The 25544-nt window shown below is 33.1% G+C and overlaps 1 protein-coding gene across 3 annotated transcripts; it reads right to left on the minus strand.

The window, feature by feature from the left end:
- Nucleotides 1-285: 285 nt before the first annotated feature.
- Nucleotides 286-17026, minus strand: LOC127717562 (sphingomyelin synthase-related protein 1-like). Of its 3 annotated transcripts, none has more exons than XM_052223245.1 (5): nt 16828-17026; nt 10217-10874; nt 8677-8794; nt 5618-5768; nt 286-2573 (listed from the first exon to the last, which is right to left on the minus strand). In XM_052223245.1, the coding sequence occupies exons 2-5, from the start codon at nt 10843-10845 to the stop codon at nt 2209-2211; spliced, it is 1263 nt and encodes a 420-aa protein (XP_052079205.1). In that variant the 5' UTR covers nt 10846-10874; nt 16828-17026; the 3' UTR covers nt 286-2208. The 3 variants fall into 3 exon arrangements, with proteins under 3 accessions (XP_052079205.1, XP_052079206.1, XP_052079207.1); XM_052223246.1 differs by lacking the exon at nt 16828-17026 and adding an exon at nt 16606-16624; XM_052223247.1 differs by lacking the exon at nt 16828-17026 and adding an exon at nt 11113-11202.
- Nucleotides 17027-25544: the final 8518 nt, after the last annotated feature.

The following is a 25544-nucleotide window of genomic DNA, read 5'->3' on the forward strand; positions in this document are numbered from 1 at the left end:
TAACTTCAAAGGGGAGGGGTATGGTTATTTGAATGAGTCACAAAATTAAACACTATAAGGTATTGGGAAAATCTGGATTCAGATTTTTTTTGTCATTTGCTTGACCACAATATTTTTTTCATCAAATTGTGGATCAGAATATTCTTTTAGGAAAAAAAAACATTACCCCCCCCCCCCCCCCCCCCCCTTTTAAGTTAAATGGTCGTTCCCTAAGCGAAGCTGGAATCAAAACCCTTATAAGCAAAGTAAGCCAGTTTTTAATTATATGAATATATAAACACAATACAAACTGAAAAGTGTTTTATTAATAAAATATTTTTTTATAAATAGATATTCTATAACACAAATAACTAGAATAGCACGACGATGATTGTCAAAACCAATGATTATGTACGATAATAAATAGTGATTGCTCTGGCTGGCACACTGCACACATGAATTACGAGTTTAAATGTGCATACACATGACTATTGTCTTCAAATTGTTTTCAGCAAAGCTTAAGTGTTAAAAAAAAAACACCTTTGATATTTTTTTATAACAGATTATGTTGATATACTTTTAAAATATTGGAAGTATATCTATATACAACAATTATTAGAAATATATTTCATCAAGAAAAAACTTTCAGTCGAATGAATGCCTGACTGAAGTTAAGAAGAGGTTGCCGAAATAAGTCAAATTTTTGAAAACTCATTTCGAGAACAACATTTTTCATTTTATGGAATTTGATTCTAACTGCTGCAAAAAAAAGAAGTCTTTAATTTTGACTATCATGAATAATTTGAATTCCACTTGGGTTTTTTTTTTTAACTTTTCGGTACTGATACTGATAAAGGTCCACTGGTACATGTGATACCTATTTCAGTAATGTCGGTTGGAATACTTTAACAAACAGAATAGTAACAGATGTCCTGTCATTTAAAACACATTTGCATTAAAGTGCGAGGTAGAAAAACACAATACGAAAAAAAAGTTGACTTAATATATATATTATATATATATATATATATATATCAATATAAAAATGTACATTTATCATCAATCATTCCTACACCGAAAAAAACATATATACTTGTTTCCGGTCCCTTGTTAGAAACAATAGAGTAGTTAGGTAGGTAAAATGATTTTTTAATATTTTACATAGAATATATAAGAAAATATCTTTAACAGTGTTTCACCAAGTCTGGACTTAAACAGTACTAAACCAAAAATGTCCATAAACTGTGTCCGAGTAGGCATCACAACTTAGGGTAGGTAGGAAAAACAAGTATATATATTTTGGTCTAACTAAAAACTAAGCCTCTAAACAGGCAAATCATTTAACCAGATCATAGACGGTTCAAAACGGTACAAAGCACATAGTGTTTAAAAATACCTTTGAAAATAATTATTTGATTATAAATCAACATAATTTTATTGTATTCTTAGCTACTAAAATTAAATTGTACGAGTTTTTGTTTTCTGTAATTGATTAACATAATCGAAATCAACAAAAATGTCCGTTGAAATACGGACTTCAGACGGTCGTTCAAGACTACGTTGGAATGAAGTGGAGAAAAATTCTACTGAACATGGAATGTTTAACTGTATTTTAAACGCCTTTTATTTTCTGATATTTCTTATAGTTCTGATAGACAGACATGATTTTTATATAATAAATTGCTCAATTGATCGAAATGGATTAAATATTGCAGATGTTTGATATGACACTTGTAATCGTGAGTTTTGAAATGACACGTGTTATGAGTTTTGAATTGACACGTGTTGTCGTGAGTTTTGACATAACACGTGTTGTGAGTTTTTACATTACACCTGTTGTCATGATCTATTTCACGTAATAGAATGCAATCATCTATTCCAGTGATAGAATCTAATTTCAAGGCACTACCATTATCTATATTTTTCAAGTTCGTCAAACTGTGGATCCTTAATCTCAATAGTCGTTGTTTCCTTGTTTAACATGTTTTCAGTCAGTCTTTCTACGCTATTGATACTAGATTCTTAAGGTTACAAAATTGTGTTCGTCTAGGCTGATATTTAACTTAAGTCAATGTATGCCTCTCTTCGACATATAGCATGTATAGAGAATTGTTAATGCGATGTATGTGTAGATCTTCCTGCTATTCATTATATAGCTGAATGGATATTTATTCTAAAAATGTGATCCCATCCTGTGTTTATAAATATAACCGTAATGTCAACAACACGTTACACAACTTGTTTCGATTTCGAACTGAAATAATTTCCAAAACTAAATTTAACATCACTGTAAAATGATTCTACTTTCTTTACCTTCGGTAACGGCCATTCGTACTCGTTTGGTATGTGTCCATCCGTATCTTGCTCAAAATAATATAGCACCGGAAAACACTTTTTCAAACGGTGAGTGTCACGTGATATTAGCGACATATTGATTGCTATAGTGTGGTGGTATGAGAAAAGTTTAGATGAAATGACAAAGGCCAATAGTATGTCCAGTGTATAATGCCCATGGCCTAGAAGAATGAAAAATACTCCAAAAATACCAACAACCCAGTTCAATGTATGTAAACACAGCATATTGCGGGGAGTATCTGCAAAAAAAAAAAAATACATTACTTATTATTATTATAGTCAATTCAATAAACCGGATAACATTGATAAATGAATGGCATAAAATGTAAAGATTCAATGAAAACTACTAAAAGTTCGAAATATACAACTGCAGTTCCGAACACCTATCAACAAAGACAAACTTCTCCGAGTGCGGAGCAGAAATTGATAACAAGTTATTCTGAAATATTCATGCTTAAGCTTTACGAGTATTTTTGTCTCAAGATTTTTTTTTGTGAAATGAGTCGCTAGGTATTTTTCAACCGCATTGGTAAACGACGTGCTTTGATATCATTTAATATCAACCAATGACATGAAAGAATTTAAATTTTTGGTTACGAACCATTCAAATTCAAAGTAGTTTTATTGTTCAAATATCAAACGTATACATTCAAAATAAAGGGATTGGACAAAAGACAAAGCTTATACAAATCCTTTCCCATGCAAGATGGATTGAATAATCTAGTACTTGATAATTCATAGATCATTCATTATTGCGGTGAGTCCTGGGAAGCATAACCCTACCTTTTGAACCATACAATTATCCATGGTCCTCTAGATTCAAATATGGTTACTTTAAAAATTCGGTGACCGTTATTACTCCTCCAGATACAAGTCATAATCTCTGATAATCTTATCAGCGTCTTTCTACAGTTCAGACTTGTATTTGTGATAACGATATGTTGACATTATGAAGAAGTCGTAACTGATAGACATGTTTACATTGTGACCCAGTCATACAAAGATAAATATTTACAACGTTCAATGTATAACAATACTATTAATGCCATCATGACTATAAATATATAGTTTTATATGGCACAATGTATATTTACTGCCTAAAGTTAAGCATTCATCAATTAATAAATGATTGTTTTGTGTATTATCTTTGGTGCACCAGGTAGGTGTAATTTTGGCTGCATTTGGGTTCGCAATGTTCTTCAGCTTTTTTCTTTATTTGGCCTAATAACTTTTTTAATGCGAGCGTCACTGATGAGTCTTTAGTAGACGAAATGCGCGTCTGGCGTACACAATTATAATCCTGGTATCTTTGATGATTTCAATTCGTTATCAACGAGACATATATTCCATTATTAATACTTTACTTAACTTTTACCTAAGGCGAAAGGTATCAACGAGACATATATTTCATTATTAATACTTTACTTAACTTTTACCTAAGGCGAAAGGTATCAACGAGACATATATTCCATTATTAACACTTTACTTAACTTTTACCTAAGGCGAAAGGTATCAACGAGACATATATTCCATTATTAATACTTTACTTAACTTTTACCTAAGGCGAAAGGTATCAACGAGACATATATTCCATTATTAATACTTTACTTAACTTTTACCTAAGACGAAAGGTATCAACGAGACATATATTCCATTATTAACACTTTACTTAACTTTTACCTAAGGCGAAAGGTATCAACGAGACATATATTCCATTATTAATACTTTACTTAACTTTTACCTAAGGCGAAAGGTATCAACGAGACATATATTCCATTATTAATACTTTACTTAACTTTTACCTAAGGCGAAAGGTATCAACGAGACATATATTCCATTATTAACACTTTACTTAACTTTTACCTAAGGCGAAAGGTATCAACGAGACATATATTTCATTATTAATACTTTACTTAACTTTTACCTAAGGCGAAAGGTATCAACGAGACATATATTCCATTATTAACACTTTACTTAACTTTTACCTAAGGCGAGAGGTACCAAAGGGACATTCAAACTCACGTGTCGAAAATTAACTGAAAAACGCCAGGACAAGAAAAGAAAAAAGACCAAAAGACAAACAGTATACAAAACACAACATCGAAAACTAAAGACTGAGCAACAGGAACCCTTCCAAAACCCGGGATGATCTCAGGTGCTCCGGAATAGGGTTATAATGATCAATGCGTGTTTGGTGCCTGATGATCTCAGGTGCTCCGGAATAGAATATTTATATAGGGTTATAATGATCAATGCGTGTTTGGTGCCTGATGATCTCAGGTGCTCCGGAATAGAATATGTATATAGGGTTATAATGATCAATGCGTGTTTGGTGCCTAAGTGGAAACGTGGTCACTCGTCTGTAAACAGCGCTATTGTGAGTTTGAACCCCTTTCCTGGACAGATGATTTCGACTCCGATCTTAATTTACTAGATTTGCTAGTTACAATTTCTTGCCAAAGGTCGGTGGTTCTTTCCGGGTATTCCCGATTCACCCACCAATGAAACTTGCCGCAAGGATAAAGCCAAGTGTGCTGTAAATGGCGTTAAACATCAGCAATCAATCAATCAATCTGTATTGTATTTGTCGATTGTTTTACTTTGGATTTTATATCAATAAAATGTTTGACCTTGACTTTTAGATTACTTGCATTCATTGATGCTAAGCACAAGTAAAGTCATTATGACAGTATGACCACTGAACACATAGTCCCCACACGTCTTTATTCCATTTGACCTTGACCTCAAGATTACTTACATGCATTGATACATTGTACTAAGCACAAGTAAAGTCATTATGACAGTATGACCACTGAACACATAGTCCCCACACGTTTTTTTTTTCGTTTGACTTTGACCTTTAAATTATTTACATTCATTGATACTAAGCACAAGTAATGCCTTTATAAAAGTATGACCACTGAACACATAATCCCCACACGTCTTTATTTCGTATTACTTTCATTCATTGATACCGAGAACAAGTAAATACATTATACCAGTGTGACCAGTGAACACAGTCCCCACACGTCTTTATTCCGTTTGACCTTGATCTTTAGATTACTTACATTCATTAATACTTGGAACAAGTAAAGTCATTATAACAGTATGATCACTGGACACATAGTCCCCACATGTCTTTATTCCGTTCGACCTTGACCTTTGTGAATACTTACATTCATTAGTACTTAGCACAAGTAAAGTCATTATAATAGTATGACCACTGGACACATAGTCCCAACACGTCTTTATTCCGTTCGACCTTGACCCTAAGATTACTTACATTCATTAATACTTAGCACAAGTAAAGTCATTATGACAGTATGACCACTGAACACATAGTCCCCACACGTCTTTATTCCATTTGACTTCATACCAATAGCTGCATAGAACCGTACAACACGTGACAATCTCTCCCAACCATCCTTTACTTCCTGAAATGGATTAGAAATTACTTTTGTGTGGGTCATTCTATATGAATAAAGATAAATCTACAAGGATTTTGTTTTTCTGTTTTGTATTTATTTTTCTTTCTTTGTTTGTTTGTTGTTTTTTTTGGTTGTTTTTTCTTTTGTTTTTTTTTATAAGGGGGTTGGTTCGTTGACATTTTGCATAGAATCTTACAACTCTATTTTGAACATATTCTGACAGTTTTATCTTTAGAACAGTTTTGGATAGTCATGTATTTTTATAGTGACTTCATTGAGAGTCAATGTCGTAGACACCCCCGTAGTGATTATAGTATTTTTACATTCCAAAAATGTTACCCGGTAAAATTTTACCCTGTAACAAACAACTCAAAGTATAATAATTGTTCCAAAGAAAATATATTCTATTTTATACTTCTTACTGATCTTGAAAAGATGTTTTCTCTATTGCTTAAACGTCATGATATACAAATAAAAAAAAAATGATTTAATTTTAACCTTAAATATGGAGAAATAATAGAACTAACACACATTCATGTCTTACAAAGTTAAAAACAAGAACGCACCTATAAACCAAGACTAAATAAAGACTGTGTTTATCTATTATTTGATCTTTATATCTAAAATGTGTCATACAGGGAAAACCTAGTTACAAAAGGTAAATGCCCTGACTTCCTCGACTAACTACTGATTAGAGAGCTGTTCTTATTTGCGTCATTTAGAGCTGTTTTAAAATATAGATTTGAGCAGGTAGACAATATATTAGAGCCTGGCAGATCTACCCTAGAACATTTTGGACAGTTCTATCCTATAACTGTACAAGGGTAGAACTGTTCTAGAACAGTTTACTGATTTTTATAGTTTGTTCTTATGTTGTGCTGTTACGCCACCGTCCCAGGTAAGGGGGAGGGTTGAGCATTCACAAACATGTTTAACCCTGCCACATTCTTAATGTGCCTGTCCCAAGTCAGGAGCCTGTAGTTCAGCGATTGCCGTTGATTCAAGTCTGTCATATTTGTTTTTCGTGAATTGTTTTTTTATAAATTAGGCCGTTAGTTTTCTCAATTGAAATGTTTCATATTTTTCACGTCGGGGCTTTTTATAGCAGACTAAACGGTATGGTTTTTCTAATTGTTGAAGGCCGTACGGTTACTTATAATTGCTTACATCAACTTCATTTGAACTTTAGTGGATAGTTGTCTCATTGACAATCATACCACATCTCCTTATTTTTATATAGAACAGTTCTATATCAGAATATTCAGCCAGTTCTGGAGACCGATTCGAACTGACCCAAACTCTACTTTTTAGGAAGTGAGAATTGTTTTAATACAATCGTTTTATAATGATTTGTTTTATTTATTATTTCGCATTATTCCTTACACATAAATTGAAGTAGTGGTACATTTTCTTTTTAATCAGCTCAGATTTGAAGGTTAGAATGTGTATAAAAATATCACACTGAAAAGAGCAGGCTTACATTGTAAGTACCTTAGCCTTCTATCTTAACAAAAAGTAGTGAACATAGATTGGGGGGGGGGGGGGTTTCCATTTTTATTAGTAAATGTTAAGTATATTAAAGTATATTTTCTCTTGTTGGATAAATTCAATTCATATTTGTCCCCGATTTTCTTTTAAATTTGGATACCCTTTATGCACTCGACAGATACGTAACTATTTAAATGAATTAACTTTATCTCTTTAAACGTGACTAAAACATTACGTGTACGGGTTGCGGATATTGCTTGATATATAGTTTGTAATTTTAACATTTTAATAATCAGACAAAAGTAAAAAAAAATCTTCACAAAGTACATGGAAATAAATTAAACAATTTAAAATGGTTCTCTGCATTGAGAAAATAGGCATACGTCAATGAGACAGCAAGCCAACAAAACAAAAAATATAAACGACGTCTAGAGGACAACTTAGTTTTAACAAAAGCTAAGTGTCTAGCTCTGTCATATATCAGGCTCAAAATAACACCGAGTCAACAACAAAAGCTAGGTGTCTCTGTCATATATCAGGCTCAAAATAACACCGAGTCAACAACAAAAGCTAGGTATCTCTGTCATATATCAGGCTCAAAACCACACCGAGTCAACAACAAAAGCTAGGTGTCTAGCTCTGTCATATATCAGGCTCAAAACCACACCGAGTCAACAACAAAAGCTAGGTGTCTAGCTCTGTCATATATCAGGCTCAAAATAACACCGAGTCAACAACAAAAGCTAGGTGTCTCTGTCATATATCAGGCTCAAAACCACACCGAGTCAACAAAAAAAGCTAGGCGTCTCTGTCATATATCAGGCTCAAAACCACACCGAGTCAACAACAAAAGCTAGGTGTCTCTGTCATAGATCAGGCTCAAAACCACACCGAGTCAACAACAAAAGCTAGGTGTCTCTGTCATATATCAGGCTCAAAACCACACCGAGTCAACAACAAAAGCTAGGTGTCTCTGTCATATATCAGGCTCAAAACCACACCGAGTCAACAACAAAAGCTAGGTGTCTCTGTCAAATATCAGGCTCAAAACTACACCGAGTCAACAACAAAAGCTAGGTGTCTCTGTCAAATATCAGGCTCAAAATCACACCGAGTCAAAAGTGGAATAATCTTAACACAGACTATCTAGATCTGCCGTCAACATCAAATTTTCTCAATGCAAAATAAAATCATTAAGATATGAAAAAAATACAAGCAAAGACGAGCGTCGTGACTTTTGATAGGCACATGAACGTGTGATGGGGATAAACTTATTTTCAAAGATTTCAGATTAAAAAAAATCATTCGTTGTCCGACCTATCCATATCTAAATGTGCAGATGCTAGTATCTGTCTAAAGTAGTTCATGGGGGCATAACATTAGCTAAAGAACAATTATCCCACTTTCCCAGTAAATAGTTACTTACTATACGATTACAGTTGTAGTCTTTCTGTGGCATTGGTATGGCTGTAGACATCACACAAAAACATCGTAGAAGGTAGATAGTGGCAGCTATTATCATTAACCGCTGAATTACTAAAAATCTACAGAATAGAACAAAAGTTAAAACAATCATCTAGGATTTGAGGGGGGGGGGGGGGGTAGAGGGATTCAATTTTGTTGACGCTTTATAAAATTATTGAAGTTATTTGATTCAATTTCTGTATGATAAGTGAACACTTTCAAAGTACTCGCTGTCGCCCCTTTAATTACGTACTTACAATTACCAAATTATGATAATTTTGTGATTTAAAACTTTTATTTGTCAACTTAAATTTCTTTTTGAAGATTCGTAAAATAGCTCGGATGTATGATATAATGTATAAAAACTAACGAATCATCATTATAAAACAAGTTCTACATATTGCACCACACAACGCACAAGGAGAAACGTCATGCATAGTGATTATAAAAGAAAAGATCTTTTTATGTCTATTTTAACTTTCAACGTAACCAGATATCAGTGAAAAATCGAGGTCAAGAATTTCACGTGAAGTATTTTTATTCTATCTATGTTTAAATAAGAAACCTGATATTCTCTGCGTAGTTGTTTGTTAGATTTGATTATACAAACAAATTTTATTCCTTTTCAAAGGTTTACAATCTTTAAATTGAATGTTTGTTTTAAACTGTATAAACTTCGACCTGCCTATAAAAGCTAGGACAGTAGTTTCAAATTTTCTACTTGTGTTTCACAATTAAATATTTATACAGTAAACAAGTTGAAATCCCTTGGATTGAAGTATATCTTTTCAATGTACTTCTCAATATCTTCATTGTTATATATTGACTGATTGATTGATGGCCGCTTAACGTTGGATTTGTTCGTGTTTTAGATTAGCTCACAAGGTAACAGTCAACAGAAAGACATGTCACCCTTCCAGACTTTTGACAGTACTTCAAATTTAAACTTAAACAGCGTATTTAAGATAAATTATCGCTTATTAAGATCAAATTAGATTTGTAAATTCTTTTCCATTTCGTTCTCCGCTAAGTCGAAATATATCGAAGTGTGTGTATGTGTGTGTGTGTGGTGGGGAAAGGGGGGGGGGGGGGGGGTACGGTGGTGCTCATTTCTCAAATCCCGGTTTGTTTGCATTTTCGGATTTTGCATAGGACTTTAATGTCATGTTTGTGCACACCAATAACATCGAGAGAAAAAATGTGTTTAATCCTTATAATTCTCTACCGAAAAATTGGTTGTTAATTTTCTTCAAATTTCAACTTTTTTCGAACCCAAGGATTCAATGTGTATGTATCAGGCATGAATATAAAATTTTCGACGGATTGTTCATTTACATATGTTAAAAATGTAGTTCGGCTATATCATCGTCATGGTCTATTCATAAGTGTAACCCAAGTGGGGGTAGGAAACTTACGGACCAATCACATTCAAGTATTGTAGATAAGCAAATCATATAAAAATTATTATATAGTATAATTTTTTTATAGATAAAAAGAATTACCTGTATTTATGGAAAAACAACATTATAAGTCCCATTATAATAAGAACAAAAATAGCTCCCTCTGTCACTCGGTAAGCCCATGGTATAAATGGCAAATTGTCTAGAAATATATCAGGTAAGGGCGGGTACTTCTTTTTATCCGGTAAATTTTCTTGGGCATACGTCACAGCAAACCCCGAGAAAAAATGAGAACAGAACAGATACAAAACAGACAGTGCAAATTTCCGTCGGTCCAATTTCAGTCTCTTTCTGGTCTGAAAAGAATCGTCATCAGAGTCGGTAATCGAAATTCCGCCGGAAGGGGAAGATAATCCGGACCGTGTGGATGATTGTTCCGAATGGATGTAATTATTGAATGTTGAATAGGTCTGTTTGAATGGAGAATCACTTGTTTTCTGGTCACGATTACGTTTTTCTTCTCTTAGATTTTCAATAAGAAAGCAAAGTCTTCTTAAATCTCCGAATGGCAAGATTTGCAGAGGTGGTTGTTTGAGGTCATTTTCAGTCAGCGATAGAAACACTCTGCCATCAATTTTATTTTCTTCACAAAACAGCTTCCTATAGTGTTTGAAATCATTTTCGTCAAGGTATGCACCCACATCTTTTATGGTCCAGAGTTCCGGGTCCATTTTAAAATCCTACAAAAGTACTGTAACGACTGAAAAATAAGAAGAATTACAAAATCAGAGTTCAGGCCCGAAACAACCAAGATCATTTAAGAATGACCGAAAACGAATATTCGTTTTATTTTTATTTTACATATACTACAAACTTAAAGTCACGTGTTAATAATAGTCCACCCCACAGAACCAATGGTCATTAAGAATTACCAATGACAAAGTTACAATAATTAAAAAGAACTACTACAAACAAAAAGCCACAATTAAAGTACTCACACTAATTGTAGTAAGACACATATAGTCAATAAAACAAGCAAACAAATCTTTAGCTATCCCGTTCAAAAACAGTGTTGAAACAGTCTATATTAAGACTTGCTTGCGTCAATGTCGAAATTTCTATGTTGTGAAGCAGAAATCGCTAACATGTACTTTACTTCTATTAAGCCACTGTAACATGTCAATATTTAGGACAAAATTATTTAAACCATTATCGGATAACTTGGTCAAACAATTCAGTTCATTAGTATTATATAAAGACTTCTCACTGAATTGTATTCGTGATAGGTTAAAGAGTTTTGTATCTGATAATCGGATTAAAACTATGTTTATATAATTGAAATAGACACTCCTAAATCGTTTGGAAAGAACTTGACTAGAGAACCCGCTTACACCCGATATTTGGCTACCCTTAATTGTTCTTTTGGAACAATACAATACAAACAATCGCCACGGTTGATTTTGTAGAAGCAAAAACATGAATGAAAAAGTAACAACATAGATACGCTTTAATGGATTGTACTGGACTTTTAAGGGATAGTATTACTTCTACTTTTCTTTATATCAAGGCACCTTTGAGAGTCAGATTAAACACATCTACAGAGCTCACATTTATTTTTCATCACGTTTACCGACCTTGAGAGTCAGATTAAACACACTCACAGAGCTCACATTTATTTTTCATCACATTTACCGACCTTGAGAGTCAGATTAAACACACTCACAGAGCTCACATTTATTTTTCATCACATTTACCGACCTTGAGAATCAGATTAAACACATCTACAGAGCTCACATTTATTTTTCATCACATTTTCCGTCCTTAAATTAAATGTTTATCTATACCTTCTCCCTTTTTCCACCGCCTTCGAAAATAATTGATAAAGACAGTGGACCATTTTTGTTGTAAAAAACGGTTTGAACTACACTGTCAGCAGTTTACTATGTGAGCTTTTTTTTCTGAACGTTCTGACTTATGAAACCTTCTTTTCCATTTAAAAAATCTAGCAATCTTAAGTAAGAGGTTTAGCTAGCTGTACAACCAGATGTAACCAACAATTTTAATCACAAAAAGCCTGCACATAGTCAGGAATATTATAGTAATGTTGTTTTTCACTCGTTCCGTTGGTTGATAACGTTTGATTTTGTCAGTTTTTATGGACTTCCTTCCCCTTTTTGAATTTACCTTGGAGTTCGGTATTTTTGTTATACTTTTTTTTACAACAACTTACAGTATTTCAGCTTCATGTGTAAATTTTGAGTTTCTTCTGGACATGTAATCAATTTTTAATATTTTTTTTTAGCTCAAACATGAAATTCTGATCTAGTATATTACGTATTTTTTCGCTACTATATTCAATGAAGAGGAAAATTATTTCAATCCAAAATTTAAAAAAATTTTCTATCTTTGGTCGGGTTGTTGTCTCTTTGACACATTCCCCATTTCCATTCTCAATTTTATTCTAAATGTATCTGTGTTTTCTTTTTCATATCACAAATCAATATTTAGTTTGGTTCTTAAGATGTAACATAATCTTGAGTTCCATATTTTACGAAAACCTTTAAACTGTTAAGTTTTATCAAAACTGCTTATGGTGTATGCTATTTTTTTCGCACACTGTTCTATTTTCCTTACACTACTGTAATATGCATATGCTTTTTTTCGTCGCGTTGTGCTAATTTTCTTTGCACTGATCTATTTTTATTCACGCTGTGCTGTTTGTCTTTCCATTTTGCTATTTTTCTTCGCGCTGTGCTATTTTTTTCCGCACTGTTCCATTTTTCTTTGCCGTGTGCTATTTTTTTTTCGCACTGTGCTATTTTTCTTCGCGCTGTGCTATAATCTATGATACATTAGATAAACGTAAATAAACAACGGGAAATTTAGAATCATATTACATATACATGTAGCCACTAAACCCTTGACCGCGCGACGGCAGACCGCGGGGGACAAAATGTGTCCCTCGTTTTATAATGCCAATGAAATTTCCAAACAAACTCATGCATAATTACAAACTTGAACCACATTTGTACTTGAATACTGATTATAGCGTATATTTTAGGACCCTTTAATTTCAAACGAAAATTGGTAAATAATAAAGTGACCACTGTCAAGTTTTACTTTAGTCTGCACTGAGAGATAAGGACTGAGTGTCGACTGGTCAAGAAGTGTTATTTAAGTCTACGTAACGGACGGCGTGATGACTGGCTAAGAATTGTACATCAGTCTGCGCAGCTATAGAGACCAAACGTTGCTAACCCTTTCAGAGATCATCTCCAGTGTTGGGGTTATTTTTGTATTGCTTTAGTCTTTAGTTTTCTATGTAGTGTTTTGAGTACACCAGTCTGCGCAGCTATAGAGACCAAACATTACTAACCCTTTCAGAGATCATATCCAGTGTTGGGGTTATTTTTGGTTTGCTTAAGTCTTTAGTTTTCTATGTAGTGTTTTGTGGATTTCTTTGTTCTTTTCATCTTTTTCTGGGTTTTGTTTTTGCCATCGCGATGTGTGTTTCTTTCTAACTTATGAATTTTGAATGTTCCCTTGGTATCTCCCGCCTTTAAAAAAATGAAAACCATCAGCACTAAACAAGTCAATATTTAAATATGGCTTCACAAATAGTTCCGTAACCTTTTAAATTGGGGCATATTTATTTAAGTCAAGTATGAAGGTCTGGATGGGAGGTCCGTCATTTCTGCCCTTAATTCTCCACATTTTGTCCGTTATTAACTATTCTGCAAACCCCGTCCACATCCTCAAGTATGCATAAGTATGCTTCAAATATCACGACAGAATTGCAAACAATCCCGTATTTCTAAATAGATAAGAAAATCTCAAACAAAAACAGTTTAAATCAAAAAGTCTTAAAGAAACACGAGAAATCTATTTCAGTATCACTAACGCCAAGGGATTTAAACGTGACAATGTTTGACTTGTAATTATCTGTCATCATATACCCTATATTGATTATAATAATGAAAGTGCGAAGTGAAACTAGGTTAGGTGGAGTTTTGCCATTGTATGCCAAGTTCATAGTATATAATTTACTTTGTTGACACAAAGATTTAAAACTCTACTTAAATTCCAATAATGGTAAAGTAATCGTATCTTGCATAATTTGGTCACTTAGAAAAAAACGTATTTCAACATGCTACAGTGGGTCATATGGTTAGTATATATTTTCAGTTAATCAATAAAATCAATATTATCCAATAACTTTAGGCAAAATTGGAAATGCATGTAGTGTCACATTTTATCAACGTTGATCGAGGCTGCTTCAAAGCCAATTCCCGCTTTTTGCCCACTGGGTTTATTGTTTTATCTCTCTATTTAATGATAAACTTTACAATAAACATATGGTTTGTGAAAGTGTTTGCATACCATTCGCTCCTGGGGTAGTATAGGATTTAACAGTTAATAAGAAATTGGAAATCGGATTATTTATTCTAAAATTTTCCACGGCAACCCATAAATTTTCAAATGAAATTGTTATCTCGAAAACACAACTGAATGATATTTTTAATGGTTGGTATGCCTGCTACATTTTTTATCGTTTAACATCTAAAATGTCTTGCCATTCATTGAATACCAACAAATCATCCAGAAACATTTTCCCCGCTAAAAAGTCTAGTTTTTATAAAAAATGTACAAATACATATCTTAATATTTCTACAATTTTGTCCTGATTACACATTTATTCTCTTTTAAAAAAGGACTAATTAAGAAATTGTTGATATTAAAGATTCAATTGAACAACCTTTAACCCCATAAAGGAAACATACATAGTATTTGCGCCTTCTATTGTACAAGTTTATACTGCATTGCAAGATGATAGTGACAGAAAATGCACCATCTGACTACAGACTAGGATGTTTAGTTGTACTTGTCACGAAGGATGCCATATGTAAAGCTGGATCTGCTCACCTCTTCCAGAATACCAGTGCTTTTTTGTGGGGATCGTGTGGCTCAGTATTTAGTTTTTATGTAGTGTTATGTAGCATGTCTTTTGTCTCTACGTTTTTCCTTCCGTTTTTGCTTTGATTTTGTTAGTCTCTCTTCTACTTATGAATTTTCTAGCTCCCTTAGATATCTTTCACCTCTCTTTTTACCGTTTGCTTCAAATGTCAGACTGGAACCAGTTTTATTGTTTGAGAGATGTTTTGTCGAGCTGATTTTCACATTGGACATATTAGGTTTATTCATTGATTGGTTGATGTATGATTAACGTCCAATTGTAAATATTTCATACATAATCAAGACGACAACAAATCATACAACATTAAAACCAATTTCTAGGTTTTACAAAGTATTTCGATTAGAATGTAAGGCGAAAAATTAGGACCGGCATTAGAAAAATAAGGTTTGATGGATCATGCCAGTAATTTTACTTTGCAACAGGGCGTTGAACAGGCAATCTACAGACTCCGTCAAAAGTTGTATGATGGGTTCCTTAACATAAAAAGAGTTTGATAATCTCCCTATGAGGCATCGCATTAAACGTTACAGTTCAAATTGGACCAGACTGTCTACTTATGAATTCTGAACATCAAAAAAATGAACACCTAAATAAAGTCATCATATATACTATGTTAAAAAGGCCAAATAAAGAACGAAGCCAAATACAGCTACGGTAATCTATTCCTAAACAGCGCCCTTAACATGGGTTTTCCTGTCCGACGGGATAAGTTAAGATTATCGTAATTGTATACACCAGTCAACCTCGTTGTGATTTTTTAAAGGCTATACAAACTCGTTCACTTGTATTAACAACACGTTGGCTATCAATATCAGTCCTACAAATTGATCTCCAATAGAAATATGAACGTATAATGATGTTTTAAAACGTGTGTTTATTAACTTAGCGCACTGCAAATATTTGCATTATTCAAACAGACGTTCTACTTTTTACACTGTCACGATAACTTGTGACTTGACTATCATCTAGAAAATTTTCCTTTTATAAAGAATTCTATATTAGTGTAAAACATTAATCACATGTCATGGTGGTTATCAAAACAATGAAAGATAGAAGATATTAATGGGCAATACAATATCCTATGTCGAATGATAACACAAAAACAAAACATACAAAAAATAAAAAAACCCAAAACATATACAAAACAAATCATATGGATCACCAGCTTCACCTAATGAACCGGGTTGGGATATAGAGAAACAGTTTGACGTTCTATGAATTCCTCTCAATACTTTTTGATAGAAGGTACTCGCTAACATTGCTGGAAAATTATGTTTAAAATATATAGCATTTTGGTGTTGTTAATTTTAAATTAGTACATCCCTTTCCCTCTTTTCATTGATTGATTAATTGATGTTTGTTTAACGTCCAGTGGCAAATATTTCAAGCATGTTCAGAACGATTTTCATAATAAATCTTACAATGTTTTTTTCAAAAACTGTATTTACCTTAAGGCTTTTAACAACATTTTAACTATAATATATAAACCCGAAACTACTTCGTAGAAAATATGTACCTGTTGACCATAATGATTGCTATTGGTCTTTTTAAAGCATCTCGCAATACTTCTTCAAATTAAAACAGATACACGTTATCAAAAGTTTAAATACTAGGTACATGCACGTGTTTCTATTCTAATGTTAATGAACTTATTCTAATTAACTTAAATGCAAAGGAAAGATGTCATCAGTTAAAATTTAAAAGGTTGATCATCAAAATAAAAAAAAACACTACTTACTGATTTATATATATAGCTATCCTATGATAATATTTGAAATACTAGAAACTCTCATATTTTTTCATTGATTAAGTATGACCATTGATAAAAGTTGTCCACGCCTACAAAAATCACTTATCGAATGTCGTTAGATACAGAAAAATACAGAAATTCGCGTCCTTAGATATATGACCTTATTATCGATAGTCATTCCAAAGAAAACCAGCCATTTGTGACAACGTTATGGCACAGTGAATTTTTTTTTTGTAATATACAAACATGATAGTTTACAATGCTAAACGGTCTAGATATTTAAATTCAAATCATGCAAAATTGGTTTCGGTTGAAATTTCTTTATTGTTTGTGTGTTTAGTAAACATGGTAAACAAACGCGTTGTATACTAGTTATCATTATAGGCCGTGTCTTTTCTTTTACCTGTTTCGCGTCAATTTAGATTTTCTTAATTTACCAGCCAGCTCTTAAAATCTTACTCAAAAATTGAAACACCTTTCAACTTAATATGAAATGATACGAAAACGTATTAGCAACACACACACTTTTTTTTGTATTTCTTCCTTTGTTTGCTTTGCGTCATAAAATATAGTTTATTGGTATTATTTTAAAAAACAAAATCATTCTTGTTTAAAAAAAACTATCTAACAATCCAAGGATGTATAAACTAAAAGTATCAGCAGACATGTAGATATCTACATCTTGAACAAATTAATTCTTATTTTTTAAAACAAATGATGATTTCCGGTAAACATATGACTGAGGCACCGACCATTCATCTTGAGGGAGGGGGGGGGGAGGGACATCGATTTATTTTCTTGGGACCTGGTAAAACATTTTGTCACTGTAATTTTTTTATGTTACATTTAGGAACAATAATTGTTTTTGGAAACTCAATTTTGTCCTACATACCCCCCCCCCCTTTTTTTACCTGCCAATTCTCAATCGAAACATTTTTTTTAAATTTCCTTTTATTTACAAAAATAAACCATGCCCTTCTAAAGATGAATGGTCTGTGCTTTAAGTTCTTGTGTTCCCTTTAAAAAATAATTTATTGAAATTTCAGAACAATCTTCTGAAGAAACAAAGTTGTATTTACAGAATTGAAGGAGTTATTGATACAGCAACCCTACGACACAAACAAACAAACAAAATTATATGTGTTTGTTGTAGACTTTTTCCATACCAGGTATTCCTATCCGAAATCCGCGATGGGATCTGAATCCCGAATAGCAATTAATAAAAATCTGGATCCGATTTCCACGGAGTATAATTCCTTGATGGGAATCAGATCCAGATTTTACATACCCAACGTTACAAACTTTTCAATAACTATTTCTCGGTTTCGGATGAGGATACCCTGTGTGATTCTACCATATAATATCTTAATAGCAATGAGACCCAAAACAAGGAAAAACACAACTTTGGCCTTACATGTTGTATAACTTTCATATTCTTGTTTATGTATATACAAATTTACAATTATATACATGTAGACGTCGATAATTTGCTGAATATTTGCCGATATCTAAACAATAGAAATGCAGCAATAAAAGCGATGTTCCTTTGGTCTTTGTGGTTTTTTTTTTTGTCGAGCCTGCGACTTTTGTCGCAGAAAGCTCGACATAGGGATAGTGATCCGGCGGCGGCGTTAGCTAACTTCTTAAAAGCTTTATATTTTAGAAGGTAGAAGACCTGGATGCTTCATACTTTGTATATGGATGCCTCATGTTACGAAGTTTCCGTCAGTCACATGTCCAATGTCCTTGACCTCATTTTCATGGTTCAGTGACTACTTGAAAAAAAAGTTAACATTTTTTGTAATGTTAAATTCTCTCTTATTATAAGTAGTAGGATAACTATATTTGGTATGTGCGTACCTTGCAAGGTCCGCATGCCCGTCAGACAGTTTTCACTTGACCTCGACCCCATTTCATGGATCAGTGAACAAGGTTAAGTTTTGGTGGTCAAGTCCATATCTCAGATACTATAAGCAATAGGTCTAGTATATTCGGTGTATGGAAGGACTGTAAGGTGTACATGTCCAACTGGCAGGTGTCATCTGACCTTGACCTCATTTTCATGGTTCAGTGGTTATAGTTAAGTTTTTGTGTTTTGGTCTGTTTTTCTTATACTGTATGCAATAGGTCTGCTATATTTGGTGTATGGAATGATTGTAAGGTGTACATGTCTAGCTGGCAGGTGTCATCTGACCTTGACCTCGTTTTCATGGTTCAGTGGTCAAAGTTAAGTTTTTGAGTTTTGGTCTTTTTTTCTAATACTATATGCAATAGGTCAACTATATTTGTTGTATGGAAATATTTTATGATCTATATGTCAGTCGCGCAGGTTTTATATGACCTTGACCTCATTTTCACGGTTCATTGCTCAGTGTTAAGTTTTTGTGTTTTGGTCTGTTTTTCTTAAACTATAAGCAATAGGTCAACTATATTTGTTATATGGAAGAATTGTTAACTGTTCATGTCTGCCTGGCATGGTTCATCTGACCTTGACCTCATTTTCATGGTTCATTGGTCAGTGTTTAGTTTTCTTGGTTAATGTTAAGTTTATGTGACAGTTGTAATAAAGCTTTATATTTAGGACTATCAACATAATATCAATGATTAGTAAAGAAGGCGAGACATTTCAGCGTGTGCACTCTTGTTTTGCTGTGTATGATTTTTGTATCATGGATGGATACCCCATATCCTTTCTTTTCTATTAAATCTAAATTTTAATAATTATTTGTTTAGCGTTATATACATGTACATGTATATCATTAGATTATATGATTTTATTAGTTGGTTGTTCTAATAGATTGATATTTTATTGTGTGTCTTTTTATGTTGTAATGTTATACCACTGTTTCAGGTTAGGGTGAAGGTTGGCACCTGCAAAAACGTTTAAACCCGTTGCATTTTTATGCACCTGTCCTAAGTCAGGAGCCTGTTGTTCAGTGGTTGCATGTCGTTTGTTGGTGTGGTTCATAAGTGTTTCTCGTTTCTCGTTTTTTATATAGATTAGACCGTTGGTTTTCCTGTTTGAATTGTTCTACACTAGTCTTTTGGGGGCCCTTATAGCTTGCTGTTCGGTGTGAGCCACGGCTCCGTGTTGAAGACCGTACTTTGACCTATAATTGTTTACTTTTTACACAATGTGACTTGGATGGATAGTTGTCTCATTGGAACTCATACCACATCTTCTTATTTATATCATAATTTGTATTGGTGTAATTTACACGTGTTAGATAAAAAAAATAAGAGAGACTTATCTCCTGCCTCGAAGAAGCAGAAAAACAAACTGCATGCAGGTTAGGAAGGTAGGTTAAAATAATTGTTTTTAAAGTTTACATAGACTACATAGAGAAATATTTTGGACTTTAGCGGGGCTTAATCAAAACTGTTCATAACATTTGTTAGGGTAGGCATAAAAATTAAGGGAAGTAAGGTGGCAAATATAAGAGGTTCTGGGTGGGGGACCTAAATCTCTTTATTCTATGCCATTTTTCTCTATTTATTTTGCCCATTACTCCGTAATCTTTATATTTTAGTACCTCTTTATTCTCTAAATATGATTCTTAATTATTTTGCTTATTTTTCTCTATTCTTTAATTTTTCTCGCCCTTTATTCTGCAATTTTTGCTCTTATATTCTTTTCTGTATACCCCAACTAGATCCTTCTGCAAAGACGAATTAATGCAGGAGTAAAACCTGGTAAGTAATTAAGCCAATCTTTTAAGGTCAGCTTCATATTGAGATATTTTTCATAAAACTAGTGCTGATGGGCGCATAGGATAAAGGGTGTTCGAAACGTACTCTGTTTCAAAATAACAAGCAGTTTGAAAGTGTTATCAATTGATAATATATATGTAAGCCTCAAATCTATGTCCAGCCTCAAATCTATGTCCTTTCTGCAAATCTATGTCCTTTTTAATATTGCGTCATAGACGTTCCAAATTTATGTCATTTATTGTCTCAAATCTATGTCTTTTATTGTCTCAAATCTATGTCCTGTATTGTCAAATCTATGTCCTTTATTAACTCAAATCTATGGTCATTTATGTCTCAGCTATATGGACGAGAGACAAAATGAGATATGTTGATGTTGCAAAAAAATATTCAGTCTTTACTGTTTTTTTAGTGAAAAAAATTATGTAGTTTCATTCTTGAAGGCATATTGATAAAGTAACATGTATGCTCGTTATGCCAATAATTTGTACACTGAATTATGTTGTGGTTGTTGAATGTTGATGTCATGGTACTCAATGGATTTTAAAAAATACATAGATTCGAAACTGGAATAGTTTCACCAGAAAAAAAAAACTTTTTTAATAAGATAGTGGCACAAAATGTCGTTGTTAAACACTATATAAATAACACATAGCTGAGAGGGTGATAGATCAGATTGTTACCCCGAGAAACATTGTCAACTGAGGCGAAGCCAAGGTTGACAATGTCTTTTCTAGGGGTAACATCTGCTCTATCACCCTCTCAGATATGTGTTATTTAATTTATTATACTGAATGTTTTGTTATTACTGTCTATTGAATTTCAAATTCAAAGTAATAAACTATGTCGTCCTGTACATAACAATCAACTTATATTTCGTATTTGTTACCAAGACGTAATGAGTAAAGGGAAGTAGCGATAATTACTACAGAACAATTAAACACGGGATCAAGGAAAGCAAACAATTTGAAAATGTTGTAGTTTTACAATAAAATGTAAATCATACCATAATTACACACGCATGTAAAATTTTGAAGCACACACATGGAGAACACATCCCAACTTAACCTTGAATTATGGGAAATGACTTAATAAAACAAAAATCCTATATGGGCGTACTTATTAGACGGGCATAAATTTGAGCATGGCGAAACAAACAGTGAAACTGGAAAAAGATTTAAGGACACAGATTTGAGGCCGTATCTTTTTTAACGGACATAGATTTGCGAATGACGTCACGATTGAAAACAAATTTGAAAATAGGACACAGATTTGAGGCCGTATCTTTTTTAACGGACATAGATTAGCGATTGACGTCACGATAGGGCACAGATTTGAGAAACGGACACATATTTGAGGCCGTACACAGATCTGAGGTTTACATATATATAACGGAACTAAAAAGAGTAGGAAAAAATTAGAGATCCGTGTCCTTGTTTTTGAGATATAAGCCATTGAAAATTTGGCGGGAAATGATTCTATCTAGATTTTCATTCATTTAACAATGGGACCTTTTTTTCTTTTAAAAACTATGAAAAAATAACAAGCATTTTATCAGATTTTCAAAAATGGCTTTCTGAACTATATGTAGTAAAATTTTGAAAGGAAAAATAAGGGTTAGCTGGCGAATTTGTTAATGTCACTACATCGATAAAACCAGAGGATTCCGAATATTTGACAACAAGTCTGAAGAGTAGAGAACATCCTTTAGGATACATGTACTTCATAGACGAGAACGTCACCTTCATATTTAGATATTTTTTTCAAATTCCATAAAGCCTTTAAGTTAGTACAAACTGTATCTGTAATAAGTATGGCTATTTTTACTTCTTAGATAATGGTTTTGAACATATTGATACTTTTTTCTATAGGATACCCGATCTGTCCACAGTATCTTTTCGCGCTTTGAAGGCAAGATTTTGTTTGTAATCATAAATAAATAAAAATAAAAGCGGACAAGTTTTTTTCCTTTCGACAAGGCGAATTTGACATAATATTCAGCCATTTTAATACAATTAAATGAGGCGTGAAATGTGATGAGATATGAGATACAACGTAAATAGACTCTGGAATTTTGTTTCTTAAATTTCAATTGTTGTACTCAATTTGATCATATATGTGTCATTAACCTATTATAATAACCAAATGTCAAAAAAAGTTATTGTCGTTAAAGATAATATTCCTGATAAAAACTGTTTATTACAACACTCAATAAACCGGTTAATTCTTTTATCACACACCAACGTTATGTGTACAAAAGGAGATTTACGGTGTAAGACAGCAATCCAACGACACAAACAGTCCAAACGAATAAATTATTTTGTCATAACTTTGTTTAAATTTTAAATCATTGTTTACTTTTAAAGAACTATCTGGAACATATCTTTTGGGTATTAAAGGTGTTTTAATTTGTTTAATTTCCTGGACAATCACTTCTTTTCTTTGTTTTTTCATTGTTCATCTCAAATTATTTACCTGCTACGGGTCTTTAACTATATATTTAATTTGTAGCACTCAATTTATGTTGGTTTCCGCCGCGAAATAGTCCAAGTATGTTAAATGCTATTAAATAAAATGATGAGTGATGTCCAATGGCTTAACACCTATGCTATATCGGTCAGATTTGAGACAGATTTATCAGTCTAAATGGTAAAGTACCACCAACCTTTATGATTTAGGTCCACTCTACCTACACACTACCTTATTAAAAAATCATTTTTTCTTCAGCAAGATTTTGTGTCATTTCTTCACTTGAACGATTTGTTTTTATCAGTGTACAGAGAAACGTTTAAAGTAGAAAATAAGATTGTATGTCCATAGGACGCCGTGCTCTACTAGCACTTATCACATTTCCATGTTCAGTAAAGTTCACTATATACTGAATATGCCTTTTTGTGTACTGAGTTTTCCTTGTTGATGTGACCACAAACTACCTAAACCAAAATTTTCTGGCGAACGAACGGACAGGCGTATTCACAGACCGGATACACACTTCCCCTCTACTAGGCGGGGCATAATGCACCAATACCTAGGTTTAAATGGTATAGTTTCAAACGACGTTTCAGCTAGAACAACAGACACGGGAAATCTAGTATTTGCTTTCAGATAACGATGAAAAAAATAACAACTACACGGTTTAAATGTTACATTGAATGAAAATCGATTTCATACGAGACTGAATATTGTTCAATTAAATGTTAATAAACTATGATCAAACTAAGAATGATCAAAGTCCATTTATCTAGATGAATTGACATATTTGTAGGGAAGTATGCAGCTTAGTTTACTGGTATGGATATCGATGAAACACGAGTGTTTGGTTGAAATACATTAATAGAAAATCATTTGAATTAAAATGTATTGGAAGAAAAGTTGAAGGAAAGTTGAATGTCCGCTCTTACAGTGCTTTGGATTCATTAGACTATTATTTGTTGGGCAAAAACTTCGTGAACTTTGTGGGTACACTTGGCGTACCATAAATGCAAATATTCATTTTTTCCTGGATTGTAACATCGCCGAAAAAAGCTGTTCACCAAGTTTCTACTTGCCATGAACTACGTGAAGCCGGTGAAACATGTGGAAGCACCCACGATAATCCCAGTTTTTGTAAGGGTTCGTGTTGCAGAGTCTTCAGTATTCTATACAGTGGTTTCAGGACTTTTTTGAGGACTACGTTTTTTGCTATGGTATATTGTCGACCTTTCTTAAACTTGTGATTTTTCACTGTCCCTTTGATGTCTTCTGTCTTGTTTTTTAACAACCAAATACCATTTTCCCATAGTCTTCTGTACCGAAATGATAAAACCATGAAATTAAGCAATTTGAATGATAAATGTTAGACTGGTTAGATTGGAGTCATATCTTCGAGAAAAAAATAACGGATGCCATCATGAATTTGATTTGACCTTTACTATATATTATCAATTCACATCGTCACTATCCCGTACTCCACTTCTGGTGCATCACTTGGAGCTCCTCGGATGGCTTGTGCCTAACAATATGTAAGAAGCATAGCGGAGTCACCCGAGTTTTGCCGATATCCTCGTACATGGCTTGTTACTGAATACGACTTGTGACCATAAGCCTTTTCTGGAGCAGGAGTTGCTGAGTTAAATGTTTACTCTTTTGTAGTCTAGTAACTAAGTTAATGCTATTATTTTGTGGGTTGAGGTTTGATCTTTAGTTTTAATAACCTTTGTTTGTCATTTCATCTTTTTTTTTTCGACCATCTTGCAGTTTTTCCTTCATCGTGGTAGAATTATTGATTGACATCCTGCCGCCCTATAATTTTTTAATTGCAAAATCTTTTATAAAAGGATTTTATAATTTGTTTTTCCTGATCAAATATTCATCATTATTGATATTTTCAAACTCACGTCAATCCATGCCTTTACATTGATAAAAGATAAAAAGATATGTTTGAAGATCAATCACATTGGATCATAAAGTTAATATCTAGTGTTTATATAATTCTAACTCAAGAGACTCGTATATATTTCTGTCAAAGACTATTTTGATGTTAATATGTATCTTTTAAATAGTTCTTTTAACTATTTTTTCTCTTATAAGATCAATACAGTATCAATTGAAAGGTTCTATCAATACTTGTTTAATGTTCAATCTTGATTCATACACCGTGAACAGATACAATTGGATACCTACTCAATAAAAGCAGTGAACTCATTAACATAAAAATATGAAAACGGTAAAGAATTGCTTGGGTGTAGTGTATGATGAAGGCGGATTGTCAAAAAACCTGTAACGATTTCAGTTTATATACAGCTTGAATGACTTCAATCTTCACAATCCACTGAGTGTAAAGATACCATAAAAAGTTTATTATTTGATCAAATATCAACTTGACTATTTTGTACTCCCGTTGTCAATGAATGTACTAGGGTTTGATTTAATTGCCTCTTATTGTACTATGTAACGGAATATCTGTCAAAGAATTGGGAAGGCGGGTAGAAACCCATAATTGATTACCCTGCGAAAGG

Source organism: Mytilus californianus, unplaced genomic scaffold, assembly GCF_021869535.1.
Source record: "Mytilus californianus isolate M0D057914Y unplaced genomic scaffold, xbMytCali1.0.p SCAF_10, whole genome shotgun sequence".
NCBI lineage: Eukaryota > Metazoa > Mollusca > Bivalvia > Mytilida > Mytilidae > Mytilus > Mytilus californianus.